Source organism: Brassica rapa, chromosome A06, assembly GCF_000309985.2.
Source record: "Brassica rapa cultivar Chiifu-401-42 chromosome A06, CAAS_Brap_v3.01, whole genome shotgun sequence".
NCBI lineage: Eukaryota > Viridiplantae > Streptophyta > Magnoliopsida > Brassicales > Brassicaceae > Brassica > Brassica rapa.
The window spans coordinates 6,598,021-6,612,358 of NC_024800.2; the positions used below are offsets into that span (position 1 = coordinate 6,598,021).

The window sequence follows — 14,338 nt, forward strand, 5'->3', positions numbered from 1 at the left end:
TCTGGTAGAGTACTGTCTTGAGGACACACTTAAAGTATGGGTAAGTGTAAGGAACACTTGCCGATTCTGAAGAAGTGAATGGATGCTCGCATTAGTTACTATGAGCCGATTCTCGCTCTTGCGAAAGCTAAAGAGGAAAAGGCCTTCGCATTGCAGAAGAGCTGGCTGCCAGCGAGCAAGAGGTTTTCAATATTGGCTTGTGGAAAATTTGTTGCCACTTTTGCTTTACTAAGGAATGAAATAATACTTGTTTTTTTTTTTCATGGTTAATATTAGAAGATATAATTTCCTTTGAAGTTAGATTACGTTTCTTTATGTCGACGAAGTGAAGAAATATTGTCTTGTTTATGGTTCCTTCTAGTCCCAACCTTTTTTCAAGAAGGTACAGTACGTGTCAGGATTTATATGGATATACACATATCCTATTGCGCAATTGTCAATAATAGCACTTTTTGAAGTTTATGTCTCAAAATAGCACTAGAAGGAGAAAGTCACAAAAATGATATTCATTAAAGGGTAAAATATCTCTTATATCCTTGGTTTAAAATTAAATAAACAAACAAAAATAAATAAAAATAAATAAAAAAAATGAAAAAAAAGAAATTTTTTTTATAGTTTCAGATTATATGTTTTCAGATTCGATTTTTTTTTTATTTTTTTATTTTTTTCGAAATTTTTTTTTTATTTTTTTTCAAATTTTCTTTTTATAATTTAAAAATACTTTTTGAAACTGTTTTTTTAATTTTTATTTTTTATTTTAGTATTTATTTTTTATAAAATTTTAAACCCTAATTCCTAAACCCCCACCCCTTAACTCTAAACCCTAAGGTTTGGATTAATTAACCCAATGGATATAAGTGTATATTTACCTCTTTAATGAAACCTATTTTTGTGACTTTGAATCTTGAGTGCTACTTTGGGAACAAAAACTTGGTTTGGTGCTATCCTAGTCTTTTTCTCTATCCTATTTACCACCCTTCTTTGTTCAATACTTTTTACAGTTTTTGGAAAGGACATGTTTCTTCTATCATCACTTAATGGTTATATATGTATGAGAAGTTTGAAAGAGATTACACTGTTTTGGAATATTAAAAAAAAAAGATATTACAAGATCTGATTTTGTTTGTATTTTAAAATTCTACCAAATCTCTCCTCAAAATCTTGGTCAAAGTCCAAAAATCCAAATATCTCAGTTAAATTCCACCAAATATGAAATCCTAAAACTTTTCCAAAATAGTTCAATAAGCCCTTAGTGTTTGGTGTGATAAAGCCTAAATTTCTAGGTTAAAGGTCGGCGACTTAAACTAGCTAGGGTTTGTACGGGTATATAAATCATTGTGCTGTCATTCTTTCAGGCTCTCTAAATCTAATCGTCAGCTGCTCTGATAAAGAATGGGGATCACGTCATCCACCGAGTCAAATTCTAGATACGACCTGTTCACGTTAGAGAAACTCCACGAACTGAAACTGAAAGAGGAGAAGAATCTGGACGACCATCCCGACAAAGAGAAAATACTAGAGATGGCCCAAGTTTCTCTACAAGTATGGTGGAACGGGCTCCACGCCTTATTCCCCACCACCAAGGGAGAATTGTCAACAGACCAAACCAAGGAAGGAGACGCAGAGATGGACGACCAAGTATTTGAGAGGTTTTCCGATTTCATGAAGGATGGTGGTTGCAAAGATTCTTTTAAGTCTTTAGTAGACTGTCTTGAGTCTAATCCAAGAATGGCAAAGTGTAAGGAACACCTTCCCGTTCTGAAAAAGTGTATGGATGCTCGCATTAATTACTATGAGCCGATTCTCGCTCTTGCGAAAGCTACAGAGGAAAAGGCCTTTGCCACCTTCGCCAAAGAGGAAAAACGAAAGATGGACCTGGCTGCCATGAACCGAGCTCAAGCTGGGGGTGACTGAAGTAAGAGGTTTTTAGGTTTTCAATATTGGTTTGTGGAAAATTTGTTGCCACTTTTGCTTTACTATGCAATGAAATATATACTTGTTTTTTTCATGATTTTTATTAGAGATATAATTTTTTTATAATTATTATTAGAGAATTTGCTCTGAAGTTCATTACTTTTCAACGAAGTGAAGAAATATAGTCTTCCTTGTGTTTGCTTGACTTGAACGTGAATTGTCAGACCTGTGTTCCTTCTAGTCCCAAAACATTTTTCAATAATATATCAGGATTATACGGATATACACATATCCTATTAGATAGATATACATGTATCTTATAAGTAGATAAGTATAACATGTAATTGGCTACTTAGGGTTTGTGTGAATAGCCTAATAGGTAAATACAACATATCATATCGATAAAAGTTTTGCCATATACACAAACTACTTTACAGAAAATTGCGACACTCATAACCATAATGTTCTTTTTGGTTGCTTGCAGAAGAGTCTTCATTGTGATCAAACCAGAAATCTCATTGCATCTGCCCTTTGTATAATCTTCGTATAAGATTGTTAACACGTAACTGTAACAGTTAACACATAGTTACGGAAACAATTTATCACATAAAGAACAGAAAAAGCAGGGTTACCAAATAAAAATCTTATTGGTAATGATTCAGTAAAAATCTTCTCGTGACTCACTGAGTAGATCAGATAACATTTTATAGTAACTTCTTCTTCTGTTCTACAAGAAAACTCCCACAACGTGTTGATTGCTTGGTGGGATGCGATTTGGTACACAATTGAGAGTAAAACTTCTTAAAAGAACTCAAGCCTTCTTTATTTGTTTGTATTTAAAAATCTTAGCTGCTGAATCAATTTCGAGAAAATAACAATTAATCTTTATCAATGTATATTTCTGGATGGTTGCAAGCTGATAGGGTTACTTGGTTTCAACACAAAGCAATCTTTTGCCTGAAATTTTTTAATGCATATCTACATTTCTTCTCTATTGCAACTACATGCACCCACCTGATCTTATTATTTTACTAAAAGTGCCAAGAATATACCTCTATCGTACATCGACTTCACTGAGGATAGTCAGTACTTTGAGTTCCTTTATGGCTTCATTAATGATTTATCAGGATCTTGTAACTCTCCAAGATTGATGATGACGATGATTCTATGTTAGCATCACTATGCTGTTTTTGTTGGCTATCGTTTTCTTCTATAACCCGAGTTCGCTTTCCAGGTAGTTGAACCATTTATCAACTTCATCTCCTTGAGAGTCTTGATGAGCCCTTGGAGTCAAACTGTTCTCAGGTTGTTGAAATGAATTTGAACCATTAACGAATCTCCATATGTCAGGATCTACATCAAAAGGCATCTCCAGCAGCTCTGGTTTGTCTACCTCTTATAACATCCTCGTAAATTCATTGTAACCTTGTAAAATGCTTAAAACGTTGGAACCACCAAAAGACATAGAAGCATTAGGAAATGACTCTTTAAAGGTCTCTTCTCTACTCAAAGAACCTTTTGTTGCCACTTCCTCATCGGGATTAAGGTTGGTGTATGAGATCAATCTTTTCTTGAGATGGGTATACCACGCATTCTTTATCACTTTGTATGTTCGTCCTGGCAGTTTAGAAGCAATCTTTGACCACCTGAAACCAAAATGCAAAAAAATATTGTCAGAATCCAAAAACTTTGAGCCCAGACAAGACATTAACAAAATAACACATACTTGCTTCAATGCTCTGGTGAAGTTCAGTGATGGTTTCTTCTTCCTCCACGCTGAAATTGCCACGTTTCACATCAGGTCTGAGGTAATTAATCCATTGAAGGCGACAACTCTTGTCTCTTGTCACACCTCAACAATCCTTCATTGCAATTGCAATTGCATGCATATATAATATAGACACGAGGAAACAGAACCAGAAGATTACAAAAAGCTTAAGGAAGACCAAGGCTTTATGATCAGAAACATTACCAGCTTGTTCAGGGGGAGAGATCTCCAATTCTCATATGACCATACTTGTTAATGAAAGAGATGAGTTTCAAGTCTTCCGTCGTAGCTCCATGGTCCTCTCTTCACTTTGGTTTTGTCACAACATGGCGCTCTTCTTTGCCCATTCTCTATACTATCTCACATACACACTTTTGATGATTCATTTACCAGATTCAAAAAATATTTATCTGATCATAAATTACAAACTATATAATCAATCACAATGTACTACTTTTCTTTCAGACACTTTATATGCAATCACAATGTAATTGAAATTTATAGGAAGTGTAAAATCAAAATTGGAAATATGAATGGATGTGTGATTGGAGTTACAATTTTGTTTTACAAAAACGTAGACAATGGAAATATGGTATATCCAACAGAACATTCTTAATTCATGTCTTTTTTTTGACGGCTAATTCATGTCTTATTCACAATATATTTTATTTTAAAAAATCAGGTGCAAAAATTCAAATCAAAAACATTGTCAGTAGGAAATACTCTTGGGTTCTAAAAAAAATATCAATATTATAATTAGGTGATAATTGTTTGAATGACTTTTAGTTTTTGGTTTTTGATTTTGCAGTAGTTTTTAGATTTTGAAAAAACAAGAATGGCGATTTTGGTTTTTAGCTTTAGATTTTTGTTTTAAAAATTAATAAAATATTTATTTTAATTTTTTTAGTTTTTGATTTTACTGTAAATTTAGTTTTTAGAAAAAAACATATGATAATTTTTCAGGTTTTAATTAATTTTAGTATATTTTAGTTAATTATTTTTGTTTGAAATTGAAATAAAAATTAATAACAAAAATAAAACAATAAAATAAATTTTTTGATTTTTTTTTTATTTCTTTGCATTTTTTTTCTAAAGTTTGATTACTGATATATTTCAGTTTTTCTATTATTTTTTCAAATGTTAACTTTTAATTTAATTTATTTTTTAAACAAACTTAAAATTACTATAAAAAAATATCACAGTTTTCAATAAAATAAAACCAATAGATTATTAACAAAACATGCAAACTTAAATGGTCTAGCCTTTATTTCCATTTTCAAGATGACAGGCGGCAAAAAAGTCCACATGTCTCTACCGCTAAAAGTAACTTCACTTTAGAAACAGAAAAATCGCATAAAAAATTTTGAAAGTGTCACTTATTAGCACTTTATAACTTGAAATTTTTTCACTAACACTTTTAATTTTCAAAGTGACATTTTTATCATAAAAAACCTTCAAAGAAGAAAAATGACCAGCTGAATTGGTTAAAAACAATTTTTTTTTCAAAAAATAATTATTTAATTAATAAATAAATAAATAATTTAATAAAAATCGAAAAAATAACAAAAACACTCATAAATTAAAAAAATGTGAGAAAAATAAATAAAGATTTAGAAAATTAAATAAAAAATAACTCAAAAATCAAAAATAAATAAGATCAAATTAAAATACAGAAAAAATAATAAATTGAAAAAAATGAAAATTCAAAAAAAAAATTCAGTTTCAAATAAAATGTCTGAAATTATCATTGGAGATATGCCAAAAACCGTCATTGGAGATATGGCGGAAATGAACGGTTTTTAGCATATCTCCAATGATAATTTCTGACATTATATTTGAAAATGAATGTTGATAAAAAAAATATTTGAAAATGAATTTATTTTTGAATTTTCATTTTTTTGAAATTTATGATTTTTTTTTATTTTTCTCTATTTTAATTTGATCTTATTTATTTTTTCTATTTTTTATTTATTTTTTTAATCTTTATTTATTTTTCTTATTTTTTGCTAAATTTTTTGGTTTTTATTAATTTTTTTTTGTTTATTTTATTAATTAAATAGTTATTTTTTGGAAAAAAAAACTGTTTTTAACCTGTTCAACCGGTATTTTTCTTTTTTGAAGGTTTTTATGATAAAAATGTCATTTTGAAGGTTAAAAGTGTTGAAAAAACTTCAAAATTTAAAGTGTTACTAAATGACACTTTGAAGGTTTTTTATGAGATTTTTCCCTTTTGAAACGACGTCGAGCTGGTCCAGCTCCGACCGCCAGGTGGCATTCTTCTACGTTTCGTTCGTCATCACAGTCTCCTCTGTAGTGTTCTGGCTTCTCAGTAGAATTTCCCGAAGATCAATTTGAATCTTCATCTCCTTTTCTCTGCTCTTGTCGTCGACGTTCTCGAAAGAGTCTTTCGCGCTTATGCCTTGGGCATGGTTTGTTGACATGACATGCTACTGTAGTTTCTAAATATATTTTACGATTTGAGTTTTTTTTTTCGCTGAGATGGGTTGACTCGTCTTCGTGTTTAATGTGGAATTCGATTTGAATATGGCAAGCATGTTGCTTACGGATGCTGTAAACGATGTGTTCTATATCAATGTATAGAGTCTGGTTTAGTTTATTGGTATTATGATTTCATTTGGTTTACAATATCAGTCAAGTAATAAACTAAACCGAACTGATCTTGTAAACCAAATAAAATCATAATACCAATAAACTAAACCAGACTCTATACATTGATAGTATGTTCTAAGAGCATGCGCATCGACGTATTTAGAAGGGGTCATGGGCTCGGTATCATATGGGCCAAAATTAAAAAAAAAAAGAAAAAATTGATTTAAATGAGTGATCCGGTTCATGGGAGTGAACCCGTATGATACGGGTTCATGGCACGTGTCGACGCAAGAGTGGCCACGCGGTATCGCGTCGAAGCGGAGAAAAAAAGGGAATCGCGTGAGAGGAATCATTTTCTCTTCTCCTTTCGAAAACTAGGGTTTCTCTATCTCGGAGGCGATTTCTCGTGCGACGCCGACTGTGGGTGATTTAGTGGTTCTAATCGACGGCGCACTCTCTCCCCGACGAGCTAAGGTCCTAAAGCCGAGAAATTTGCACAAAAGCAAGAATCCGCCAGAAAAGATGTCGAACGGGCTTTTGGAGTATTGCAGTCGAGGTTTGCAATTGTTAAAAACCCAGCTCTACAATTGGACAAGGAAAAGATAGGAAATATAATGAGAACTTGTGTCATATTGCACAATATGATTGTAGAGAACGAACGACACGGATACGCTCAAATAAATACTTCTGAGTTCGAATCAGGAGAGTCAAGCAGAAGTTCAAAGGTGACAACCAGAGAAAGTATTCATGCCGGTGATATGTTAGCCATGCGCAGAGAAGTCCGAGATCAAGAGAAGCATGCTCGTTTGAAAGCTGATTTAATGGAAAATATTTGGCAAAAGTTTGGTGATGAAGATGAATAAACTTTGTTTGTTTTTCTATTTCTCAATTTATGTAATCTAATCTTTTAATGTATTGAATAAATAGTTTTCAAAAATTTAATAATATTTTAAATATTTTATTCTTGTTTTCTGGATAATTTGAATATTAAAAAAAAAAATATTATTATTTTATTGTTATAAACTCATACTTCAGGTTCACCAATGCAGAAAAAAACAATTACAGGTTCATAACTATTCATGAACCCACAAAAAGATATTAAAATAAACTTGTGAACCCCAAAGAGGGGTTCACCAATGCTCATGCTCTAATAAACTTATGTTTGCGCTTGCTTCTCTACAGAGATTTTAGGATTGAGTTTTATAATTTCTGACAGATGGCAATGGAAAGGTCGTATATCAATGAAAGAATGGCCAACAGTTTCATGTACTGGAATGATTGTGTTGAACCAGATGATTTAGATGCAATGTGGATGGATCCTGTGGTGAGAGGTGAAATGGTTAAATGTTGGTAGAGGCTAAAGGGCAGAATGTTTGGATGAAAACTTGTATAGTTTTCATTTGGCTTCCCTTCAAGCATTCCTTGTTAGTTGTTACTGCAGGCTGTTGCTGATATTACTGTCCGAAGACATTTTGATTCAATACTGGATCCGGTATGCTTCACTGTCACCTATCCCTGAGTGTTTTAAATCATGACGCAGAACATGTTTTCAAAGCGGGCAGTTCCTTGAAAAGCTAGTACTTTTGAGCCTTCTTGTTTTATAGCTGCTCTTGAGATCGATTATTCCCTTTCTGAACTCAAGAGTTTTTGCATTTCTCTCTTCCTCTGCAGGAAATGGTAAGTGACCGCAAGCCGCTCATTATGCGGTACAACAAAAAGACAAGGAAACTGGCTTAAGGATGTTACAAGTGTTTGCAAAGACAGCAGAGTGGTTGGCTCGGTACATTATCATTTCTAGTTGGAAAAAAAAATATCTTATGGTCAAACTTTATTGCAGAGGATCAGGAATATAATGTGGAATATCTTTACAGTTTCAATGACAAAAAGCTATACTTCTCTTTGAACTAGTTAAATATCCATGCGCAGCCAGAGAAGTGAAGAGTTTGTGGTCAGAGCATATAATGGTGAGACAAAAAAAGGCTACTCACAAATATAATCAACACTACCATATTGGAAACGTTACCTTGTAGTGGAAGAGGCTCTCCCTTCAAGGTTTCTGCAAGGAATTGGTTCAGTGTGCTTTCATATTGATCCTACTGATCCCTCTTCACCAGGCTTTAAACATCACTTGCTTTACTATATTTCAACGGCAAGACAACTCTTTTAGTGGACAATATCCATTTCACTGATACTGTTTAAACATCACTTGCCTCTTGTTTGTGATATTTAGTAAAGCAAACATCACTTGCCTCACCAAGCTCTCATCCTATTGTATGTACTTTTTGATTAAAAGAGATGTGAACAATTAACAGAGATTCATCACACAAATGCAAAAAAAGAAAAAAACGTTTTTTCTTCTTGATCTTCAGAATCCACGGAGCTTCTTCTTTCCGTAAGGAACGTAACCGTCTCGCATCATCTCCCACGTACTTGGGAAGTGCGGTGGAATCTTCAAGCGCTCTTTCCCTGTTCCATCGAAAAGACGAATCGGCGAAGTTTTCGGCGGCGGAGTTGGCTGCGGCGGCGGAGTTGTCTGCGGCGGCGGAGTTGGCTGCGGCGGCGGAGTTGTCTGCGGCGGCGGAGTTGTCTGCGGCGGCGGATTTCTCTGCTGCGGCGGCGTAGGCGTCTGCCTTTCCCTGGTTAAATACTCCCACGCAGCTTCGGCGACGTCAATTAGGGGTGGGCAAAAAACCCAAACCGAACCGAACCGACCCAACCAAACCGAAGTTAAACCGAACCAAACCAAACCGTGCTCTTTATGTAACCCAATTGGTTCATGTTTTACTCAACCCGAACGGTTTGGTTTAGTTTGGGTTTAAACCGAACCAAACCGAACCAAACCGATAATCCAATATATATATATATATATATATATATATATATGTATTAACATATTGTAAATTTTAGTTAAAGTTTCGTTTTTCATTTTTTCATAAATTTCATATCTTTAAAAAATAATTATAAATATAATTCAAATAATACTATTATATATAAAATCATGTAGCATACGTTTTTATATTCTCACTCTATTGTTTATGAGTTGATTATTTTTTAAAAAAGTATAAAAATGATGCCTTCATATTTTATAACCAACCCGAACTACACCGAACCAAACTAGACCATAATAATGTAAACCGAACTAAATCTAAACCAAACCGAACTGAACCGAATCGAATTAAACCCAAACCGAACCCAAACCAAAGCTACTTTGGTTTTAATTGATTTGAGTTTTATAAAACCCAAATTATCCAAACCAAACCGAACCCGAAACTAAACCGAAATGCTCACCCCTAACGTCAATCAACCACGTAAAGTCCTTTGGCTTCTTTGGCCTGAGTTGGTTATTCTGCAATAAACAAGATTAATCAGAATCCAATCAACACCAAGAATTCGAAACCCTAGATTTATGAAGAAATCGCACCTGATCTCCATTCTCCATTGTTGCTTGTTGCAGAGACGTTCGCGATAGCTTTGTTTCTTTGCGCGCCGAAGCCAAAACTTTTGCTCTATTCTTTATAAGCTAACTAGTGTAGGCCCCATGCTACGCACGGAAATAATTTTTCTTGCGAAAAAAAAAATCTTAGTTATATATATAAACTGTTAAAAAACAAAATAAAAATAAATATTACTTATTTACTTTAGATCGGTTTAAGTTCAATACTGATATAAATTACTTTGTTCAAGGCAAATATTAATTTGAAGCTTTCTTAACTACCTTTTTTTCTTCCTCTCCGGATTTTCTTGTATTTTCTCTAATTCCAAACATGTTTATGAGAAATTTATATATTTTCCTTCTTGTTTCCAGTAATTCAATCTAGTGCTTCATTAAAAATCTCCCTGTAAACAATTTTACAAATCAAAGGTCAGAAAAACAATAAGACGGAAAAAAAAATCAGCATGTAACACGTAATTTAAACTACTTTACACATTAGTTTGAGAATATGTGATCTTTACTACCTAAGTATGCTGCTATAATTTAAATCTAACTGAGACATCAAACATCGATTAAAAACTCGAATCAAAATGGCTTTGTGAAAGAAATCTGTTCTTAGCTGACACATCAAAGCATATTCTTAATTGACACTTACAGTGACTGAAGAAATCTGATCTAGGAAATTATGGACTCCCTTCAAAGGTTGTTTGCAGCTCCATGTTAGAAGAAGGACATGATTCTTTAAGAGCTCAACTGCTATCATAGTTCCTGAAAATATGTTAGCAATGTTCTAAGTATGACAAAAATTCTCCCTAATAGATATCCCTCTTTTCAACGTTTATGGACTTTGAAACATTACCTTTCACACGGTATATTATCTATCCAGCTTTAGTGAAGATGAACCATAGGAACACATATAGTTGCAGAACAGACACAAAAACTATCTCAACCACAACATGAACATCAACACATTGTAGTTAATAATGACTCAGGATGATTAGGCAAAAACCAAAACATATAGCAAGATCCAAAATGGTATTAAAAATTGTAAAGAGATATACATACTTACGTATCTTGTTCCTCTATTGCTCCTCAAATCTTCCTGATGGAATCCTCCTAATATGACAAACCACACCTAAATATAAGACATACAATACAACTATGTACTTTTCAGATTTAAAGTTGGAACAGAACACCCTAATAAATACGAACATATTTATCCTATAAGTGTGTTTTTAATCGCATATTGTTTTGATATACAAAAAATAAATACACTTCCGGAATGGATTTAATAATGACTTCATATATATCAGGTTACTAGGTAATAACCCGCGTCTTGCGCAGAATGCGATCATTAGTTTCGCTCTATTTTAATAATAAGATATTAATATGTTTAATCTGGATATCGGTTTGGTTTTAGGTTGTTGTTTGATTTTTAATATCCTAAAATATAACTATTATTTTAAATCAATATTTATTTGGTTTGTTCAGTTGAAATGTTTGATGTTTTTGTTTTTTTTCCTGTGATAATCAAAAGTTACAATTATTTGTTTGTTTTCATGTTATGAATCTTAGATAGTCGTGATGTCGAACCAATGGTTTTATATTATACTACAATTTGGTCGATAGTGAAAGAAGCATTAAGAAAAAAATATTTTAACTTACAAAAAAATTAAATATTTCAGTTGTAATAAATACTTAGTTATAAGGTGCTCATGTCAATGTGCACGTGTATGTGTATGTAAAAGTATATAAAGATGGTTGATAAATATACAAAGATACTATTAATTAATATTAATGACATTTTTTTCAAAATAATACATGAAAAAAAAAATTCTTAAAATGAAACTATTTAAAAACAAAAATATTGTAAAATTTACATAAACTATAATATATATAACTTATATATAATTCTTTAAATATATGTGTATATATATGCGTATAACAAATCAAATTGGATATTCGTTCCTATAAATATTGATATTTGTGATTTGATTTTTTTTTTTACGGATATTGCATTTTAGTATTTGATTTGCTTCGTAGAGTAATAGATATCCGGATTTTTTATTCGAATTAAAGAGGATAGCGAATAGAATAAAAATTTATTAATAATTTGTCGAGCTCTATTCCTAAACAGTAAAAATAATGTAAAGAAGAATCATGCATTTGAGCTTTATATTAAAAAACGTAAAATATATAGTGTGAACATATTTATGTAGAGTTTGGTTGAAAAACTCTCTACATGTGACATGTGTCCATTTTAGTGTAAACGCATTTATTACAATGTTTATACACGTGACATGTATCTAGTTTAGTTTGAACGCATTTATTACAATGATTCTCATTTAATATATAAGGGATAACCTGGTTTTATATTAAAAATCAAACATAATTAAAGCTTTATTTTTCATAAGGCTGATGTAGACAAAGCATTAAGGATCAATTGTCAAGCAGTGGAAAGTATTTTCCTATTCAAAATGAATTTTACTTGTTAGAACATGGTTTGAGATCCATGCGTATAGTGCTAGTATCCAAGGAAATATAACCGAGCGATGAAAATATGATCAACCAACATTACAATTTAAACTTAATTTTATAACTCACCTGAACCTTATAAGTTGAATATCTGAAAAAGTTCAACCTTTTCTCCTTAGATTCTTATAGAACGGAAACTTAAGTATAAGTTTTGATATGTTTCCTGCAAAAAAGGATCACATACATTTAGGGTGAAAGTATGTATAGAAGATTGAATTGAGATGGAAAAAAAGGAGACGTGTCTAAACCTCTACAACTGCAATTACCTAGAATCCATGAATAGAAGAAAAAGTTACACAAGAGAAGGTAGGAAAGATGAAGTTCATGGTGAGTTTTATAATAGAAGGAGTCAGACCGGTTTTAGAGATCGTGAAATCAATTGGTTTTGTATGAGAAAAATTCGGGATTTTAGAGTGAATGATTTATGCTAATTTTGAAGAGAAAATGACTATAGGAGACACATTCTAAGTTCCTTATTACACAAAAGACATTTTAAACCTAGAAGACATTTTCTTTTAGTGAATTTACCAACCTAACCTCTAACTAATAGAATTGTGTATTTCTTAAATTTTCTAATTAGCCACAACAGACGTTCCTTTTTAAATCAAATAAAATATTTTATTATAAAACAAACCAGGTGGTTGCCCGTGAATTCGCGGAAATAAGTATTGTATACAATAAATATTGTACATATAATTCAATAAATTTTGAATAATAACTATAAATATAAGAAAATTTTAAAGTCAAAATATTTTGAAAATCTAAAATTTTAATGTTATATTTTTAGAATCATGAGATATAGTGATAATTCAATAATATAATTTAAGTAGCTAAAATATTTATTTTAAATGATTTTGATCAAATGATTAACAAATTCATGATCAAAGAAAATAATATCTATTTTAAAACATTGTATAATCATAGCATCATCTTATCAATTTTAAAATAATCATAGAATTATCTTATCTATCACTTCATTATTATAATGTTCGATCAATCAAACTATCAAATTAAAAAAAAATCTTAAAACTTACATGTGATATAAATGTAAGCAAAAATAACTTAAGTGACTTCTCGTTTTAACATATAATTTTATTTTTATAAATTATATATATGCTTTTATAAAGAATCTTAAACTTCTGATAAGTTGATTTCACAAAATATGATAAATATTTTTGAGTTTTTCAAAAAACATTATTAATAATTTATAAAGCATTTGTAGGCTTTATAAGATTTTAATAGTTATTATAAAATTATATACGAATATAATTCATTATGTAAAATTTAAAACTGATGACAAAAAAAAATATTTTTGCTATTTTATATAAAATATTTGTTCATTATATTATATAGTTTATAAATAATATAATTGATCAAACATTACTGATCTTTCCATAATTTCAACATTTAGTTACCATAAGTTATTATCTGCAATATTCTATAGATTATTTGGTAAGTGATATTAATTGATTATAAACTTACCATTAATTTTAGATCTAATTAAAATAAATAAAAATTAAAAATCATTGACCAATCAAATTATAACAATTTTTTGGAACTTCATCAGTGATCGACACATAAACGAAATTCATTTAATATATAGGAGGATAACCTTATCTCTTTTTTTCGAAATCCCTAAATAGAGTCAAGTCTCACGAACGAGACCAAACCCTAATACCTTTCTCCTTTTCAATATCTTCTAGATCTACAAATTTGGGCGGCTAGACACTCCGACTTGGAAGGCCAGAGAAATTGTTCCTGAATCTTTGTCTATGTGTCTCCATTTTTGTTCCAGACAACTTTATGTGTTCTCTTCCGCCGCATGTTCTTCTCCGCCGATTTGTTTCACAGACAACCACCGATATGGAAGGTTAGATTCTGATTTCAAAATCAACTACTTAAGTCTACTTTATCTTCTCGATCTAAACCTCAACTCTTTGCATCTTGTTTAAAAATTTGCAGAGAACATCGTCTTCCTGAAAGACTTTTTGAAACTGATAGATTCTCATATCGCCAGCTGAAAATCTCCTGACCACAAATATCTTGATAACGGCTCGACTGACCACCGCTCACCTGTT

General features: G+C 31.5%; 1 protein-coding gene and 1 pseudogene across 1 annotated transcript; one reads left to right on the forward strand and one right to left on the reverse strand.

Annotated features, from left to right (window-relative positions):
• Window positions 1-1,094: 1,094 nt before the first annotated feature.
• On the reverse strand, window positions 1,095-3,667 carry LOC117125921 (annotated as a pseudogene).
• LOC103872435 lies at window positions 1,393-1,914 on the forward strand. The gene has a single exon (XM_009150832.2). The coding sequence runs from the start codon at window positions 1,393-1,395 to the stop codon at window positions 1,912-1,914; it is 522 nt and encodes a 173-aa protein (XP_009149080.1).
• Window positions 3,668-14,338: the final 10,671 nt, after the last annotated feature.